The 20680-nt window shown below is 48.0% G+C and overlaps 1 protein-coding gene across 1 annotated transcript; it reads right to left on the bottom strand.

The window, feature by feature from the left end:
• Positions 1-601: 601 nt before the first annotated feature.
• On the bottom strand, positions 602-15790 carry Srrm1 (Serine-arginine repetitive matrix 1). The gene is made up of 10 exons (XM_037223345.1): positions 15594-15790; positions 12887-12976; positions 11527-11649; positions 10247-10417; positions 8540-8829; positions 5688-5907; positions 2646-2771; positions 2416-2510; positions 1715-1904; positions 602-949 (listed from the first exon to the last, which is right to left on the bottom strand). The coding sequence occupies exons 1-10, from the start codon at positions 15615-15617 to the stop codon at positions 602-604; spliced, it is 1677 nt and encodes a 558-aa protein (XP_037079240.1). The 5' UTR covers positions 15618-15790.
• Between the last annotated feature and the right edge of the window lie 4890 nt (positions 15791-20680).

The raw sequence follows: 20680 nt of genomic DNA, 5'->3' as shown, positions 1-20680 counted from the left end.
AGATCATACGCGGGTCTCATGTCCCATGCCACGCCAGGGCGCGATAGGGCCCACACCGACTGTGTTCCGTACCGTGCGGAGGTAGATAATCGGCACTGCAGGCAGGTTTACACGTCCACAGGACATCCGACTTAGCACCGGTTAACCAAGCTGGGTTTGCATATAAGCGAACTCAAACCGTAAATCAAGCCCTAAGCATCCTGAAGAAGAACAAAATGAACGCCAGCGTGACCATCGCGGGTGTATTGCGTATTTTACCATTCCACATGTGCTCAGCTTTATCAACATGTTTGTCCAAGAGCTTTTCCAGCTTCCTCAGTCCCGAGCGGGTGAAATACATAACACACGATCATGACAGCGCCCAAAACACCAAAAGTGTCCCGGGTAGCAGCCCGTCTGCATCGACGCCCTCAAAAGCGAACTGCCACCGCTGCGACAACGTCAGGCAGCGCAGATACCGGCTGCACCTGCTCACACCCCAGATCGGCGCACCAGCAGTTCTGTGCCCTGCACAAGACTGCAGCCCGTCCGTGGTTCGGCGCGTCCTGCCCGTCCCGTCCGTGGTTCAGCGCGTCCTGCCGGCCGGCCGAGTGACGTCACTTCACTCACTGTCGTCGGATGACGAGCTGCCGCCGCTCTCACTGGCCGACGCCTTGGTTTCCTCCTGACGCTTCATCGAGCGCAGCGCCTTCTCGCGCAGCTTCCGCTCCAGTTCCTCCAGGTCCTCCTCCTCGCTTGACGAAGAAGAGTCGTCGTCCTCGCTCTTCTCGGCTGGTTTCGCCTTCCGACTATCTTTCCTGGTCTCCTCCTTAGCCTCTTCATCTTCTTCGTCCTCGTCTTCGCTCTCCTCACTTTCGCTGGAGTCGCGACGGCGATTCTTTTGCTTCTTACGTTTTTTGCTGCGCTTGCTTTTCTTTTTCCTCCCTTTCTTTCGGTCCGCCTCTGAATCCTGAAAGTATTTCAAGAGTTGGGTCGACAGTCTATAAGAAAGCAACACGAGAAACCACGAGATGAACAATGATACTGATAATCAATTGATAAATGATAAATGATAATCAAAAATATATCAAATCAAATAAAATGATATATAATGATATATGATAAAATGATATATATATATATATATATATATATATATATATATATAATGATATATAATGATAATCAAAATGATAATCAATTGACATGCGTCCAGCACGTCTACCGATTAATATTTTTAAGACTTATTATTTGGACACTTTTAGGCATATCAGTCATAATCGTGACCATACACCAATCAGGAATCTCAAAGGGCATTACGTTATGTGGGACAATTCAAAGGCTTGCTCCAGATAGCACGGTGTGTTTGAAGGTCCCACAAAATGATGGCAGTCATTTCCTTATCAGCACCATATGGCCAGCACGAAAAATTAAGCAATGGCACTCTACGCGCCACTAAGGTAAGCAAGCATGATCATCTAAAAAGAACTGTAACAACGCTATCGAGGAAACGTGATGTCGGTGATGACACCATCACAGGATGGCGTCAAACACGGGCGGCGGCCATCCAAAAGCACACCAGTTTGCCATCGCTTTCCTACCAACTGCAAACTAACACCGCGCTAGGCAAGTTCATCCCACCACGAAGAACACTTCTGCCGTGCATCACGCACACAGAACAGCCGATCCAGTCCCCCTCCTCCCCCCCCCCCCCCCGTTCCGGTCGATTCCGTACCTCCTCCTCCTCCTCCTCCGATTGGCTTTCCGACTTCTTGCGGCGCCTCTTCTTGCCGCGCGGCCGCTCCTCCTCGCTGGAGCTCTCTTCAGAGCTGCTCGACGCCGCCTTCTTGCGGCTCCGTGCCGGCTCGGCGTCGGACGCCGCGCTCGCCGACGACTCTTCGGACTCGCTCTCCTCGTCGGACGAGCTGGAGGAGGGCGCCGGCGGCCGGCGTGCCGCCGGCGCCGGCTCCGCCTGGCCGCCGGCGGGTCGCCGGGCCGGTGGTGGCGGCGGCAGCGGGCTGCGCCGCGCAGCCCGCTCGACGCGGGCCGGCGCCGCCGCCACCGCCCGCTCCCGGCTGCCGCTGCGGCGCCGCGGCGACGGCCTGCGTGAAGCCGCACAGCGACGTCAGCGACCATGGCGGTGAGCACGCACACTTCCTGCGCGGGCTGTATACGAAGCGAGAGGACCGTTGGCTGAGACAGGGTTAGACGCAGTGGCCTTCGACGGCCGGTGGAAACACAAGGAAACAACCCGCACAAGTAATCCGTAAACACTCACGAAAGATAGCTATCGCTGGCAGGACAACTGCATGAATTTACAGCGCATGACGTGCACAGATGCCTTAGTATTCCCCGTCAGTACTCCCATTACCCCACCACAGTACTTGCCGGTCTGCAGGCCTGATCTACTGCACGCATCGGCCGCCGGACACTTACCGTCTGCGGGGAGAGCGACGCCGAGGCGAGGACCGCTGGCCGCGCTCCCGCTCGCGCCGAACCGGCTCGCGCTTCCTGTCCCGCTCCCGGTCCCGCTCCCGGTCCCGGTCCCGGTCCCGGTCTCGGTCCCGGTCCCGATCCCGGTCGCGGTCTCGGTCGCGGTCCCGCTCCCGGTCTCGTTCGCGGTCGCGGTCGCGGTCGCGGTCGCGGTCGCGATCGCGGTCGCGGTCCCGCCGGTCCCGGTCGCGGTCGCGGTCCCGGGCGTGGCGGTCCCGACCGCGCGAACCGGAGCGATCCGGCCGGCGCCGATCCCGCGAGCGGGACCGCTCCCGGCCGCCGCGCGACCGGTCTCGCTTCTGCCGGAGACGGACACGCGGCCGCGGTCAGCGGGGTCGGACGCAGATGGTGGGGGCCGCAACACTTGCAGCATAGAGTGATAACAACTGCACAGTTTGCTACAAAGGAAAACACGGTGCAGAACAGAGGGGCCACGTGTGAACAGTGTATTAGAATTGCCGACTTTGAGTTAAAGCATCACCCCATGAGGTGGATTTTTTCACTCCGTTTCCCATGCTTCATGTGAATTTTCACTCCTAACTGATATTGTTTAACCATACATAATGAATTCATTTCCCTTTCAGAGGTGCTAAGATGTTATCCAACTCCGAGCTCACTTGAAACCAGCAAGCATAAACAAGGCTTCACAGAACCTGGACGCCTATGGTTGCATCCTGCCTCACCTACATCTGAATCATGTCTATGTATGCACAGAGCACGGGCATTAGGTACCTTCAAGCTCAAGGGTCCCTGCGACTTCAGCCGCTTGCATTTTTCAGTTTTGGCTTATTTGCAAAATGCATCACAATATACAGCTGTGTGCCAAATACAAGGTTTCCACGCATCCCTTTCTGGTCACACCACGCAGACAACACACCAGCAAAGCCTGGTGGAAACATCAGGAAAGCCTGGTAGAGATTAACTCAACGTATTGTTTTTTTTTCCGAAGAAACTTAACCACCAAATTGCACCACTTCCAAAATGAAGGAATTACAAATTCAAGAAATGCCTTCAAAATGACATCCGAAAGCTCAATGTTGTTATTTAAGCACTCGTCTCCACAGATTGCTTGTCAAACGAGTTGATTGAAAAGTGTTACCAAAAAACTACAAGTCTTTATGTTTACTTCTTTACTTGTTTTCCTCGGTCCCGCAAATATACACAAATTATTTTTCCTTCCCTTTTGAGTATTTTAAGACAACATCGTTGCCTACCAAATTAACCAATTACTCTGCAAAACTTTCCAACTGAAAACTTCCACATAATTTACATAAATTGGATTCATCCGCCATTTGCCCATAATTTGACGTGCAACCAATGGTGAACAATTCATAGGGAATGAAGATAATTTGAAGCAAATAAATTATTTTGACCGCCATTTTTTGTCTTCTTTAATCCCTAGTAAGTCGGTTTTTTGTTTGTTTATGGCGTGGCTGAATAATGATAAATCTAGGCCACTCTCGTTTCACCTCCTCACCGCCTCAAATTATCCCTCCGCACATAGCTTGGGGACAGACCTGACGCAGCTAAAACAAAGGTGTCTGGTAACGAAATTCTGCCCTTCAAAACTGCTTCCTCACACAGAGCTCCTCTTACTTACTTCACATCTTAATCTTGTAGATTGGTGGGCATGATTGATATTCGTATTTTGTGAATGGGTTGAAAGACCTTGTCTGCCAGCAAACCATTAGAAAGATGCTGACTTTTTGTTGGGAAGCAGACAGAAGCCCGTCCTTGAAAATCCGGGATCTTCTGTGATGAATCTAATCGCTAACCTTACCTGCTTTCAAGTAAGATTTGTGACCAGATTTGGCCATTTCCGTTTTATATCCACGGAATTTTGTTCATGCGACAAATTATGATGCCACAAAACATGTAATTAAATCATTTTCCACCATACCCTCGATCGCTTGCCCCAAATTTGATGAAGTGGTCTCTAATGTTTACTTTAACAGGATATTGTCCACAGTTGCCATGGTTTGCTGACTAGCAAATGACTGCACTGTAGATATGCACCATATTTTTTGACACCGGACTACTCTAAGCTGCATAGTGATTATAATATGATGTAGATACAGACGTTCAGCAAATACACCATCCCGCTTTTATTTGAAGCCAAAATCTCAGACAGGATGATATGAGATAAGGCATTTTAGGTTAGGCTTAGCTAGGCTACTTTCACGGAAGTAGGCATAGATATTTTGCACGAAACCGTGACACCATATTCGTATTTCCTGCCCCCATTTTAGCAGAAACCAAAAGTATGTCAGTTGTTGCTTGCCTGATTACGTGATGCGTTGATGTGCAAAAGTCCAGGACTTATTTTGTTTGAGTGCTTTATGCTTGTTTAATTTTATACTGTTCTTTTTGTTCTTGAACTCCTTTGTTCTGATTCGCGTTAAAAAATGAGGCGGAAGGAAAAAGTTAAGTAAAGCATCTAAACATTGGTATCACGAAGTTTTTGGTCCTCATCACACTATCACGAAATTACTATTCCTTAATATATTCTGTCTCAGTGCAATGGCCTAAGATATGAAAAACAAAAAACCTATTTGTCATGTTAAATGATATTACGTCCATGCTAACTTGAAACGTATGTCTTTGCTTAGCGGAGCATGTCTCACTGACTCGAAGTTCTAGCTTTCGTAACTTGAATTTTTCACTCCTGCAAGGTCTTTTTGCGGTGGAGTTTTTCACCCCAAACCTAGCTCAAAAGCGATTCTAGCTCACTGCGTGTGAACCGACTTCAAACTGGTCAACCTGATCACTCTTCAGGGGCGATATCAGGATGCAGTTCATGTGAGTACGAATCGTGTCTCATTCCAAATGAGGTCTCTGAAGTCTCTCATTCCAACTCATCTCAAACTATAGCGTCCAATGCGACTATAGGGAGCGGCATTGAACAAAAATGAGGAATTTTATGAGGAATGAATTCAAACTGTGGGATAAGTTTAAAATGAAGACCCTCTAGAGCTACAGTGATGAATAAAGACAGAAGGATAGCAGGGACTATTATTATCTGGCACGAGCATCTCACGCATTCATTGTGTTCAAGTCTCAGTCTAAACGTCTGATCAACGAATATAGCTGTGCCTGTATGTGGTATACAGGTAATCAGGCAGCGGACAAACATTCTTTGGTTTTGAGTCACTTTGCACCTCGAAACAAGTACTTGGTAAAAGACACCGGCGTGTAAGTGCGCAGCATATTATTACCTTTTCGTTGTCTTCATCTGACTCCTTATTCGAACGGTATTTTCTTTTCTTTTGCACGGTGTCTTCTTTCTTCTTTATCTCGAAATCTTGGCTCTGCTTGGCCTCGGCGTCGTGGTCGCCGGCTGTCTCCACCAGCCGGCTCTCCTGATCCTCCTCAGGTACGTCTGCGGCAGCTGGCTCGGCCTCTCCCGCCGCAGGCTGCATGTGAACGTCGGCAGCACTGCAAACACAAAACAAGTAACTATTTAGTGCGCGGCCATCCAATGCCTGGATGCCACCGTCACCTCCATGCATGCTACGCTCTTTCTTTAAAAGCACGCTGCGTTCGGCAGTGTAATCGGCCTATAATTAAGGCGAGGTATATCATGACCGCAATCAGGATTATAATCTGACCACTTAACAGGCCTGGTACGCACGTTAGCGAATCCACGGGTCAAACTAGCCGCCCGTACATGAAACACATGACAGGGCGTTTCCAAATGCAATGCAAAGCCGAACTACATAATTTGTTTCGAAGCAGTCACCTTTCGAACCAGTCACCTTTCGAAGCACACCACGCGGCACCCGTGCAGCTTATCAAAGCTGGTTAGTAATTGGGACATCTGGATGCTCCGACTTCGCCATCGCATGGTGCCCTGGGATAATCTTCGTCTAGCCGACGACCGATCGGCCAGCCCCAGGGGTAAGCTAACCAACCTTGTTAGTCGGCCATGAGGAGCCTGGAAGACTGTTGAAAAATATATGCGCACGGACTGGCACCACAGTTTTGGGAAGCATAAATCCAGCCAGATAGCTAACTTCTTAACAAATATCACGGGTGCCAGAGAATTGTCCCACACGGCGGACAAAGGTATTTGCAAAGATGCAAAAAGCAAACAAGAAGCCATATTTGCCGTAATTCCTTGCGGCCATTTTCCACGATGTTACAAGATTGTTACGGGGAAGCTTGATGTTGCAATGTGCAGTGCTGCAGTACAAAGGAAAAGAAGCGCGTGTGCATTTAAGCAGCTTTTCAGGCGAGAGCTTTTTCGATTTTCTGCTATATCACGCTATTGGTTGGTGACACATGCTTTTATACAAAAATAATAGCCAGATACCAGCGAATTTCCCCACGTTCAGGTGGATCAGTCTATATGCTCTTGTAATCACCTTAACACATGATTTTCACATGAATTCAGAGGAGGTTTTTATATTTCGACCTTGTTAGCAACAAACGTGACTTCTGTAAGGTAAGAAAAGCGCAAATACAATGGATGCCATAAGATAAATCACAAGTTTACTAACGTACGCGATGAAAATGCACGAGTGCAAACATGTACTTTATCTTAATAGTAAGCGTGTATTTCGAGGCAGTTGAGGGCAACCGCAAATGCATACAAAGCCCATTATTTGAAACGGCAACCGCAACTTGCACTGCTTTTCGTCGTAGATTGACTGGAATTTGATGACTTATAGCGACAGGCTTGAGCGTAGGGAGCCTGTGTTAAAAGTGGGCGGTGTCTGCACTTCCTTTTGGAGTATGGTGGCCAACATCCTCCCGCATACCCTGGAAGATCAGGGAAGCGGGAGGCCGTGTCTGGACGGCAGCCAGCTCTCCTGCAGGACCTGAAGGGGCCAGGGAAGCGGGAGGCCGTGGCTGGATGGCAGCGAACTCTCCTGCAGGACCTGAAGGGGCCAGGGAAGCGGGAGGCCGTGGCTGGACGGCAGCCAGCTCTCCTGCAGGACCTGAAGGGGCCAGGGAAGCGGGAGGCCGTGGCTGGACGGCAGCGAGCTCTCCTGCGGGACCTGAAGGGGCCAGGGAAGCGGGAGGCCGTGTCTGGACGGCAGCGAGCTCTCCTGCAGGACCTGAAGCGGCCAGGGAAGCGGGAGGCCGTGGCTGGACGGCAGCGAGTTCTCCGGTAGGACCAGATGGCGGTGGGGAAGCGGGAGGCCGCGCATAGACGGCGTCGAGAAAAAAGCATAAGTACAAACATGTGCTTCACATTAATTGAATCGGCGGAAGGAAAACAACTTGCGCATTTTTCACCCTGGCCCGACGCACTTACGCTTCTGTTACGTTGCAGATTGGACTTGTTCTGCACTTGCGCTTATTTTTAAAAACAAATTCAAAATTGTTGGCGATCGGCGATCCCATTACAATTACACCTTCGGGGATGATGGGGATCGGTATTGCGAGTCTGAAAATGCAAAAAAACAAAATGGCAAAAATTGCATTTGTGCTTTACTTCCTTTGGGCGGCAGAGTGGTGCAATGTCTAGCAGGTGGTCGTTACAGCGTAGCGGAATGCTACTGAAGGAACGCCATGGACACTGTCATGTCTGGGAAGACCTTGGGACATTGCGAAATGTCTCGTAGCCCTTTAGATGTTCACAAAGTCTAGAGTAATTGATATTCTTCTTGGGGTGTTGAGATAAAGTTAACTCGACTTCAGGCTATATAAAAAGACGGGGAATACGTTTCCAACCGTTCGCCCAGAAATTACAAAAAAAAAAATTCAAACCTGCATTTGTCATTAGTCATCAGCTGATCGCAAAATCGGCTTCCCGGCTAGCCGCCGGTCCCAGATAGGCTAGCCGCCGGTCCCCGATCGGCTAGCCATCGGTCCCGGATCGGCTAGCCACCGGTCCCGGATCGGCTAGCCGGGCCTGGAACGGCTAGCGCTCGAAAACCAGCTAGCCCACGCGAAAACCAGCTAGCCGCAACTAACCTCGAGGTGTCGAAGCTTAAGTCAAAGCTAACATCGAAGCTAATAACGGGACGATCTAGCGTGCTCGGCGTGGGCCCAGGCGCCAGTACGTAGCTGCTGAGCCCCGCGGCACCTCTCCTGGCCTCACCAAGCAGCCGCCACTTACCCCTCGCGCGGATGAGTCACCGCTGCCGCTGCCGCTGCCGCCGCTGCCGCGCCGTTCTCGGCCTCTGCCGGTCGCTCCGGCTCTGGCTTTACAGCCGGCTCGGCGGCGCGCTCACGGCGCGGTGAGCGGCTGCGGCTTCGGGTGCTGCGCCGCCGCCGCCGGCTGGCGCGCTCACGCGAGCGCGATCGCGACTGGCGGCGCGCCTTGCTGACGTTGAGCTCCTTCTCGACGCGGGCGCGCTCTGCCTCCACCTGGCGCCGGATGTCGATCTCGAGCCGCGCCTGGTCCTCCTGCCAGCCGGCGCACACGGCCGCTGTCAGCGGAGCGACAACAGGACGGCGTGGCACGTGCAGCCACAGGCGTCGCCGTCACTTACGGTCTCTATTACTACTGGAGAGAAAAGACGAAGGACTGAGTATCATTAGCTGCAACTTGCTACAGTGAAAAGAGACCAGGCGACAGCATCGACGCTAGCGAAATACACAGGGATTTCAGGGTGGGCCTCAAGTGGCATGGTGGTTGTCTTCTCCACAAGATAAGCGCATGCCTTCCGTGTAAGGCCAGAGCTACTCACTGGACCTGTCCACAGACTGGTAGTCAGAATGTACTCCTGAATATCGTACCCGGTGGTGGTCACACTGTACCGATGGCGCAGGCGGCGGACGGGACAATCCGTGGAATGATTAGACAGACTCGAGGTATCCTCTCCAATATCTTCAAACACCGTCTATAGTCGCGGCATTGCAGCCTCGTAGAGAAAGCGTCAGATAAATGTACGTCAGTGGTCACATTCAGTAAGCATTTTGGTCTCCCTTCGACTGATTGCCGTCATTAACAGTTACCACCTTACCACTACCTCATTACCACTCTCAACAGCTTTTGTGTGCCTCTCTCGGTTTTCGCGTTTTGTTCTTCTTTTTTAGCTCATCAAGTGCAACGCACGCTCATAAAGTGCACAGGCAACAAAGGGTAATATAGATCTTCAAGGGAGTGTTCCATATTTGCAGCAGGTTTTTAACAGAAATAGCCACCCTGAATATCATTCAGCACAGTTTACAGCCCCACCCTTCTCAAGACCTAAGCCCCTCTAGTTTTTTGGGCTATACGCCCGCGAATATGTACAGGCCGTTCAGGGCAATATTTGAAGGTAGCTCAGGCATCCATGACGCCATAATAACGTCATTCAAATCCTGCCATTCCATTAGCGTAGTTAATTATATCTGGCCTTCGCCAGTACGACTTCCAGATCCAACGGACGTCAATTGGCCGTTCATCAGTGTCATATAAGGTACGATTACGTAACCAAACAATGACATTGAGAAGCATGCACAATACTTATGAATTTTGTTTTTCTAAATGCTGTCTAAAGCAGTCTTTTTCACTGAAAAGCAGCCCAAGAGATTTAAGTGAGCTTATTTCGTCATACCTCACGGTTGCTCCAATATCTTCAAACATGGAGCACTCCCTTTAAGGCACGTTGATCAGCAGATAGATGTTTTCGCAACGTTAGTCGGGAACACCCTACTAGCAAAACCACTGAAAGAACATATCAACTAGATGATAATTAATCAATATGGATCGTTGTCGACGGGGGCATCTCAGGTTATCACATACAATATAAATTCACTTGACAGATTACAACCTTCGCAGCATAGCCTGATATTCAACAATCAACACATTGTTGTGTCCATGCCACACACTACTCACGTTTCGTTTCCTGATTTCTTCCTTCTTCTGCTCGATGAAGCTGTCGGGAATTCCGCTGGGATTGAGCGACGCCGAACTGAGGAGGCCCCACAGCTCGTGCAGGAACACTCGAGCATTCTTGCCATTCAGAAACCCAGTTAGGTTTATCTGCATTTTGCGCGGGTCTGGGTTCTGAAAAAGGCATGGCTGTTAATCGTCAACCAAATACAGCTCCATTAGCATTTTGAGCATACTGCACATCATGCATGCAGAGCGAATTTAGAACGGTGTCCGACATGTGCATGAAACGAATGTACACACAAGTGTTTGTAAGATTTGGTATGTCATAAAAACAAAAGAAATGATAGAATCGTCAATTTCGCCCAGACGGGCACGACACTGGGGAATATTGAACAGAACATCTTAAGTTATTTAAGAGTTGACTGGTTTGAAAGCAGCTCGGTATAGAATTAAACAGGAAGAAGGTCACAAAACCGTACAAAACCGATACTGTTCTTGAACAGGCAGATGTAAGCATTGCCTGACAAATTAAAACAGACCACTTCCAGATTCATGCGATATTTATCGACCGGCACAATGCCACGCTTAGCCCTGCTTACTGGTACGCATAATCCCTAACAACGTGAAATGGATATGGGCATTCCAGCATCCCCTCCATAGTTTGCCAAAATCTGCAATCTGAAGCACGAAAGTGACAAACAATGTCACTCCAAGACTGGCGCCGCCGAGTACACGGAATTCAAGGATAGGCGGCCAAAGTGTCCACTCAGTCTTTTAATGGGTCAGACTGCGTGGTCAGACTGCGGTCACTAACGTCTCGGCCTTTCGGCCAACATCGCGCGAAAATCGGCAGGTTGCTGAAGTGGGCATTAAGGGAAACGCTGTCACGACACGCATGGTTACAGCCACATGTCACATCATATCCAATAAAAATACATACAACAGCTGCAGACATTTTGCCTGTTCCAAAATAATTCATAATTCTGCCCTTGTTACCCTAAAATGTTAAATTCGGACAGTATCTGTCTGAAGACAGTTTGCTACCCTGTTGTTGACGGATGATATGTATGGTGACAAGGATAAACAGAATCTTGTTCCACCTGTGCCAATCAATGTAAGCTTCACACGTTCACAATACAGGAATGCAGAGTGGTGCTGACTTTATTTACATTGTAGCTGATAAGAAATAACTTGCATACAAGGTGATAACATACAAACCTAGGGGTATATCCCAAACCTATCAATTTAAATGGCTTCGCCGAGGGTGGATAATCACCTACCCGCTCCTCTAACTGGTTGAAGACAAACTCGATGACCACATCATCTTCGATGCCGAGTAGCTGGGTTATCCTCTGCGTGATCCAGGGCTTCAGCACGTCCAGCTTCACGCGGGTCATGTCGACCTGAAAACAAATCAATTGCAAATATCCTTTTAGAATCTGGTTAGCGATCGATTTGCGAGGAACCTTGAAAATTTTGGGGTTTTCCACTTTGTCTCTGTGGCGATCCACAAGTAAATCAAAACACTACATTTCATAAGCTCTCTAGTTTCATGATAAGCAAATCCACTCTTGGTAGCAATATCTCACAATGTGTTGACAAGATGTGATGCTTGAAATGGTAATTCGTGGTGGATGCCACCAAACAGATCCAGTGCTGTCACACCATTTATGCTATATTAGCCTAGCTAGAAAGAAAACAGGACATTTCACAAATTGAACCTTGGTATGACCAATTTAACTGTTTAAGTCAAACATCATCACAAGGTATTTACTAGACCTTAAGTCATGTTGATTCAGCAAATGTTGCAGCAACATTAATGCTGATGATGTTTTCTATTACAAGCCTTACCTGGGTTGGCACTAGCGTGTTTCATCTGTCAACTCGACCGCAGTACAACTAGTCGGCCCCAGGATGAAAATAAGAATAGACCAGTAAAACATTGCTCGAATGAATGCTTCTACTCATCACTGACACATCCAGAATAAATACTGGCTGCATATCAAACAATGAAAGTTCAGTCTGTGCTCTACGATCAACAGTTCTCATACAGATACTGAACTCCAAAATGCATCAAGGGAAACCTTAAAGATAACATAATGCCATTGCATCTTCTTTTTGGAAGCTCTTGGAACAATAGGGAAGCTGCTCCCTATGTTTTGATTGCTTTTTAGTGAATGTGTAAGCATAAAATAATAGCTCCTGTTCATCAACTAAGATGAAAAGTAGTCCAATGTTTCAAAGTTGCAGAAATTGGTTAGAAGTAAAAGAGCTTTAATATACACAATAACAGCAATTCTAAATACCAAATGATAATTTACTCTGACAATGGAACAAAAAGGACAGCAAGGATTTGATAACAGCAAGAAAACTTGTTGGCATATCTAATACCTGCTTAGATCACAACTATCACTAAAAAGTTCACATCTTTTCAAAGACTTTGTCAACAACCTCTCTACTGCGCAGGATAACATTGAGACAGGCATTCAGGCACCAACATACAGATGAACAGAGCAATGTTGCCAGCAGCATATTTCTTGAGCATTTCATCAGTATTTATTTACCAGCATTGATAATCACTGTGGCATGTAATAGAGTACAGAAACAAACCTTCAATATGAACATTTGCTACAGTCATACCTTTTTTGTTAAGTTATCAGAAAACTTCATCTGCTTCATCATTTTCTTCTCCTTGTCACTGAAGCGGTTATCCTGCTCAGCAGATGTCCCCTGAAAAAGAAACATGTTTTACTTGTCAGAAAAATCATGCATTACTTCTCTGCACACAAGTGGTGCATAAGAACTTGCAACACCTAACTTACCTTGCTGATCATAACAACTATAGGGCACTAACTGCAAGTGATTTGCACTTCTTCCAGACCACAAAAATTGAAGTCATTTCTACTACACCCAAACTGTTAGCACCAACCATGAATGGCATGAGACAGAGTCATAGGTGGAGCATATTTCATTTATCCACACCTGGTGTTTATCAATACAATATTTGTTACTGCACAGCACAGCAGACTGACACAAAATCAAGGTCGTGAATGATATGAAGTATGCTATAGTTTACAAATATGAAACAAAGGGTGTTGGGCAGTATATAATAATTGCAGCAGAAAGGTTACAATATTTTCAACAAAGAACACTCTTTGAAACCTCAAGGGAATTAAAAGTGACTCGAAGGAGCATCACCTGACGGTACAATTACATGACAGGTGTGTTGATGCAGGAGGGAGGTCCATGGTTCAAGTCAAACTTCAGCTTCTCCCTGATGGCAGCAACTATTACTGAAGATGGCAGCAACTGGCCAATAATCAACCTGCTGTGACTTTGTAACACAGCTCCCAGCCAATGCCACATTGTGGGTACATGCGCATGCTTTGCCTTCAGTTTAGACCATTCAATCCAGTGACATCTCCTGACTGCACAGCCTCCCTTCATGACATCACAAGTCCTCCTATAGTCCAATGAAATTGGGATAGGACCTGTGTATGTACAAGGAAATTGGAATGGGACCTGTGTATGTACAAGGAAATTGGAATGGGACCTGTGTATGTGCAAGTGCCAGCTGGAGAGCCTGACAGCCAGTGTGTGACCATGCAAGTAAATGGCCCAACTCTTTGGCATGGGGGTCAGGCAGCATGTGCAAAAATGGGTGCCACAGATGATATTTTGCAACTGGCAAACAGGAGGCTCTGGTATGGTGTGAAAGGTAAGTCTAAAAATAATCAGATTAAGTTTCTTCTGGCAAAATGGCCTCTTTGTTTTCATATGATTATCTTGATCCTGAATAATTTTCAGTCAACAGATATGCTTAAGTGGTTTAAAACAAGACCACCTTGTACACCATGGCTTGGACCAGGATTTTGTGCATCTGAAGGTATCAAACAGTTAAGAAAAATGGCATAAAAATTAGTTGATTATCATAACAGGGTTTCATGTATCTTAAGGTCAAATATTATGAAAAAACTATGTGAAACAATAAGCTGATTATCAATGATTATGCACATCATTTGGGCATAGGCAGAGTGATCAATGATCCTCAGACAGGGTGACTCAGATCCAGAGTGTAAAGCAATGGGATGCCAAGAGATCCTTGAATGATGCAAAATTAGTTATTCTGAGCATCTTTATTCAGGAGCAAAGTAACTAGAGGACCAGATGGCCATTTAAGCAAAATATTCACATTTTCAAATTAGCCCTTCCTACAAATGCTCACTGGAAAAAATAATCAAGGATTTATCTTGCAACCAGGCATGTACCTGGAGTTAGTGATCCTTGATCTGTGAGTATAAGATCCTGGCATAGATCCTGGCATGTTGGGGGGATGGGGAGGCTCCACCGACACGTCTGCTTGATTCCTATCACATCCAACTGAACCTGAATTACCCCAGAACTATATTTCCCAAAAAGTACATTTCCTATTAGTGTTTCCTTCATCACTGCTATAATAGGCAGAAACCCAACCTGAACACTTTTTCTGGTGGTCTACAACAAAGCTTTTATAGGTCATAGGGACATAACCAAAGCACTGTTAAGACATCAACAGTGTGTGATAGAACCCTATAATGAAAGCAATGTTGTCTCATAAAAATATATGGGGTTTGGCCTTTGGATGGCTGAGTTGCTCATGTGCCATAGCCAATTATAATATAGACCAGGCCACACAAAATATATCTGCTACTGTGTTACATGCATGTGATTTATCAGTGCACTGAACATTACATCCAAGTACACCAGACTCAGGGCACACCAAACTATAAAATCACTTTGCATGAGCAATGTTTTCAGAGTACATTTGCCTCAAATTACCTCTGCAATATCAAAACCTTTAGAGACAATGGCTGTCTATGCACTGAAATTGGTGGTAACTATGCATAATCCTTCAGCTCAGTAGTGAACATGCTCTGAAATTATTGCTACAATGCTCAATAGGTACATTCTGCATAGTGGACTTTTCCGTCTGAATAAAATAGGTGGACTTCTGGCAGGTGTCGCACCAATGTACAACTGGTTCCAGTTGTTACCTACCTTTCACTGAACCCTTTGTAAGGAAACCATCCAAAGTTATCCCAGCATAAAGTTCAACTCAAGGCAAGGTGACAAATGCAGTGGCAGAGTACCCACATTGCGATTCTACATATTGTGCTTAAAGCCTAGTTCTGGGTGAGCCCAGCGCCCTCTGAATTCTGTTAAAGACATCAATATTTCAATGCAGCCTAAGAGCCCATTTTACACCACGAGATGATGCATTTTCCACCAACCAATTGACCGGGCAGCACGCTGACAAACTGATGATCCCAGATTGAGTTCTAACCCAACAACCAAAAGTATTTCTCACCCGGAAAAAGCCCGCATCCGTCATTCTTGATGTCTTCTTGTTGTCTTTCACGCAAACATTAGTTTAACCACCCACCTGGTTCACTTTTTGTTTAAATGAACAATACCCGCGCGGGCCCGGCATTCACCAAGATCACGGATCATAAAATTGCTCGTCGCACGGCGGCGCCAGAAGACCCGGGGATCCGAGGAACCGTGCCGCGGCATACAGCCGCATGCGTATTTATTCCGGCACGTACGAAAATTCCACTGCGGGCAAGAATGTGGTGCAAAGCTAACAAAATACAGAGGTTTTTACCCACGTTCCCAGAGACTATTGCAGCACGCGCAGGATTCGTACACAAAATAATTACGCATGTCGAGCTCAGAAGTGACGAGGGTATTGCAACTGGGTACTGTAGGCACGTAAGTAAAGCAGAACAGGATCGGAGCGAGCCAGAGCTTCATAAAATATAAAAACAACGCAAGTTTATTTCGAACAACACCTTTGGCTCCCGGAGCACACGCCACCTCCAGGGGGATGACACCCAAACAAGGACGCGGTAATCGGGGAGGCGGAACGGGGGCACCTACGCCTCCCAACTTGAAAGCTATGGGGGTGCATGCATAACTTCATTCTTGCCTGATGAGGGCTCATTCTAGGCCATTTGTGTTCCTTTCTGACAAAAAAGAGCAAGCATGAGCCTGAAGAAGACCCTTTCTAGTCTGTGGATGTCCCCTCTGGCTTGTAGAGGCCCATTCTGATCTGTGATGGCCCTTATTGACTGTGGCGGACCCATTCTCGCCTTTAAAGGGGCGTCTATAGATGGTTCATTAATGGGCCATAATTATGGCCTGTAGAAGGTCCATTTTATTCTCGAAAGTTTAACTTCATCCTGATTTCTAGAACCCAAGCTGGCTTGAAGCGGCCCACAATGTTTTCTTGGAGGGCCCATTGCGGCATTTTGGAGTAACCCTAACTTGAACATAGTTCCCTGCAAGCTCCTGCAGCCAAATCCCCCTTGGCTACATCGCCGTCGGTTGCATGCGTAATATGATCAGCGCGGCGCTAGGTAGTGCATCACAGGGCTGGGCTAGGGCTACGGCTGCGTCTGCGACTAGGTCTGGGCCTAATACTGCGGTTGGGCCTGGGCCTGAGACTGGGACTGGGACTGCGGTTGGGCCTGGGCCTGGGCCTGGGCCTGGGCCTGGGCCTGGGACTGCGGCTGGGCCTGGGACTGAGACTGCGACTGGACCTGGGCCGGATACTGGGACTGGGACTGGGACTGCAGCTGGGCCTGGGCCTGTGACTGCGGCTGGGCCTGGGCCTAGCACTGCGGCTGGGTCGGGGTCTTGATCTGGGATTGGGTTTGGGCTCGGGACTGAGACTGAGACTGAGACTGAGACTGAGACTGGCACTGGCACTGGCACTGGCACTGGCACTGGCACTGGCACTGGCACTGGGGCTGGCACTGGCACTGGCACTGGGGCTGGCACTGAGGCTGGGGCTGGGTCTTGGCATAACACGGCCGGCAGCGGCGGTGGAAATGCACAGCGTAGAAGAGCGCAAGACAGGAGGCAGCAGAATGGGACAGGGCAGGAGATAGCTGCCACAAGGCAGGGTAGCAGACGATAGCGCATGGCGGGGGAGGGGGGGGGGGGGGGCACACGGCACGCACGACAGGTTCTAGAGATGACAGAACAGATCAAGACGGATACAACAGAGCAGAGGACAGCACACCGCAGCGCAGCACAGCACAGCACAAAACGTGGTTGAGGCAAGCGAAATTCGCCAAAATATAACAAGATTTAGCTGAAAGGCAATTTTGAAAGATGTTTCCTCCATTCCTAACGTAATTGCACACAAAACTAGTCTCTTGCGCGTCTTCAACTGGCTTAACGGCGTCTGCGTGCCATGCCGTTGGAGTCATTGGTTTAGGTCACTGGTTCTAATCCTTGGTTGGTTTAAGATGAACTTAGTGCATACGCATCTAGCCAACATCCTAACCAACTTAACAAATGTCAGAGAGCGAGCTTCAAGCTTGCTTCGCCGCCAACTCAGCGAAAATGAACAAGGACAAAACCCGACTTTGCTCTGATAGATATCAAACATAATTAAAAGAAAACTGTGATTTTCAATTTATAATAGATTGATAGGCTACGTCACCATCACGGCACATCCAATTTATCGGCGTGATCGTAGCGCCAAAGTCGCACAAAAATGCAACGGAATTCCAATCTTGCTGTAACGCCTGCGGTAATATTTTACACCTGCTGATCTGAAAATTAGAATCGAAGCCTACATTTTTCACATATAACTTACTGCATATCTCTATGGGGTGGCGCGATCAAGTGTCAGATGTAGAGGATTCAAAAAGCTTTGCGTTTTGCCGCCAAGGTTGTCTCTAGCATAAAACGCACCCAGCATGTTACACCGGTTTTGGAATCTTTAGGCTGGCCCCGGATTAATGATTTGGTGGAAGAGGGGCGTGTCGAAAAATTCAAAAATCGCCCGGCCTGCTCAACATCTTTTTAAACCACGTTGCTCTCCTTTGCTTAGGGAGACGCGCTCCTCCATGTCAATATCTCTCCACCTGTCCAGGTGCCGATTGGAAGCCACGAAGCTTTCCTTATCGTGCGGCGGCAACTTGGAAACGCCTGCCTCCGACCACCACTATGTCTTCATCTCTGAATTTTGAGGGATTAAAAACTTGCATTTAAAAACGCAAATGTTTAGGTCATGCGCCTTAATTTTAAACCCATGCTGGTTACTTTGTGGCCGTATCGTATTTTATCGTATCGTATCTTACATCGTCATATTCTATAGTCTAGTTTATAGTACCGTATTTTATAGTATATTTCGTAGCATAGCCCATTATGTATATATATATATATATATATATATATATATATATATATATATATACATATACATCTGCATGCATGTATGCATATAAACACATATATTGTAATGTAATGCGTTGTTGTGAGCAGGTAATGTAAAGATCCGAAGGTAGTAAACGTGGTAGCGAGCCAAAATCTGAAAAGTCACCTCACGAATGGCTGTCGAGCAAACAAAATTCAACACACAAAAAGGCCGCGAACTGTCTGCATCGAGTGAAATCACGAAGGCTTGAAATCGCACCTTTCCAGATTGATAAAGTCATACATAGGAGGGCACGCTTCGAGGCGACACGAAACCCAAACAGGCGTGTTCCTTGCTCAATTACGAGAAGATTGACAGAGTAACAGATAGAGCACCCGGCAAGAGCGTAGGGCCCTCCATTCCAAAAGAAGCTACCCAAAACCCAGAGTGAGGGACCCCCAAAAGATCGAGTATCCAAGCAGGCTATCAGATAGCCCCGGTAGGAGCGTAAGGCCCTGCACTTAATTACCAACGCCCAATGTGCGGGACCTCCAACAATCCAGTGCACCCGAGCACGCTAGCAGATGGGGGCCAACAGGGGCATGGAACCCTCCATTCAAATAGCAAGTACCAATGACCCAATTTGGAGAGCCCCGAACGACCGTGTGAGCCCAAGTAGGCTAAGAGATGGGCTCCAGACAAGAGCGTAGGGCCCTCAGCAAGTGACAGATAATTGGAACCACCGTAGACCAATGTAGCGGGCCCATGAGCATATCGCAGGTGTACCGTTGGAGTAACCGTGACCAACGTGAAGCAGACTGAGCAGCCGAAAATGTCCCGGCATGCCAACATATCCCACTCACCCTCCCGGCTTTAACGTATAGAGCGTTTCAGGCGAATGCGAGGAATCCATGGAAGGCCGCTGATTGGCAAGGAGTCCTCCGGCACGCAGTCAGGAAGATCCCCAGCAACAGCGCAGAGCGCTCCGAGCGAATGCGATGAAATCAAGAGCAACGTAGAAGGCTCCTCAACGATCAGAATGACTCCGTGAATGGACACATGGAGCTTTCAGAAATAGCGTAGGGCCTCTGAGCATCGTAAGCAGTCCTATTAAAAACTCCCTACGCCACCCTCTCAATCAGTGAAAAATGATCTTTGTCTACTCGTGGGGCCTTCACTCTCGCTGGCGACTGTTATTGAAGGCCCGGAAGCCCAAAGACGTCAAAGTGTGATGCGTTCTGTGTAAAAAAAGGAAAAGCGTCTGTTCAGCCGCCTATGGGCCCACTTGGAGCCTTTGATCCCTTCGGTGCACAAGGGGGGCGTGGCCCCATACCCCCTGGATCCGCCCCTATGTTTGGCTTAACAATGACGTCTCGCCGCGCGCGTTCCGGGGCATAGAAACTTGCCGCCCTTCCCTCCCTCCCCCTCCCCCCCCCCCCCACTCAGCCGGCCGGCCGTAGGTCGCCCTGCAGTACTCTTACACCGTCTCTGCTCCGAAACCCCAAACATTAGGAACGCATTTTTGGTGTCAAAACACGCACAGCAGATACTTCATAAGCTACCGAAAACTCGGGAGCGATTATATGACATCCCGGAGAGGTGTCTTCAAGAGACCTTAGGGGGGGCGCATTGACCCCTTGCTTTTAAGGCGAGAGGTAACACACCAGGGGGCGCTAACATTTGAGCACGCACCTGTCCCACTCCACACTTTCAGAGACATAATTGTGCCTATGTTGACCTTAATTACAACATCTATCATTCAAACTGTCAGTGTCAGTGCTCTTTGTGTCAGACCAGGACTAATCACAACATGGTAACAAATATAGACCAGTGAGAACCAAACCAGAAACCTACGCTGCACTGGACGTAACAAGCGACTGCGTATTTTCATATACGCAAAACTTGCTCACAGTGCCCAGCATTGTTGCGACCTCTCGGCTACTTGATACAAGCCTGAAAGACGACAACACGCGACCGAACGTACGCAGCGGCATTCGCCATGTCCGTGTTGTGTTCTGTGAGTTTGGAGTTTCGTGCACAGGTAAGAAAACTTTTTCTTATCTGGTAGCTTCAGAACACATTCTTACGAAGGGAATTTTCTAACGTGCTGGAATATATACGCCAACCACACCGCGCAGCGTCTAACATAAGAATGCAGGGTGGTCAAACTACTGCCATTTTCGACAGTTCCTCGCAATCAAGCTAGTTGCGTTTTGGCCGCGTAGAGGTATCGTTCAGATGTT

The sequence above is a fragment of the Pollicipes pollicipes genome, unplaced genomic scaffold (assembly GCF_011947565.3).
Source record: "Pollicipes pollicipes isolate AB1234 unplaced genomic scaffold, Ppol_2.1 Scaffold_4881;HRSCAF=5763_pilon_pilon_pilon, whole genome shotgun sequence".
NCBI lineage: Eukaryota > Metazoa > Arthropoda > Thecostraca > Pollicipedomorpha > Pollicipedidae > Pollicipes > Pollicipes pollicipes.
This window is presented reverse-complemented; position numbering and strand designations above follow the sequence as displayed.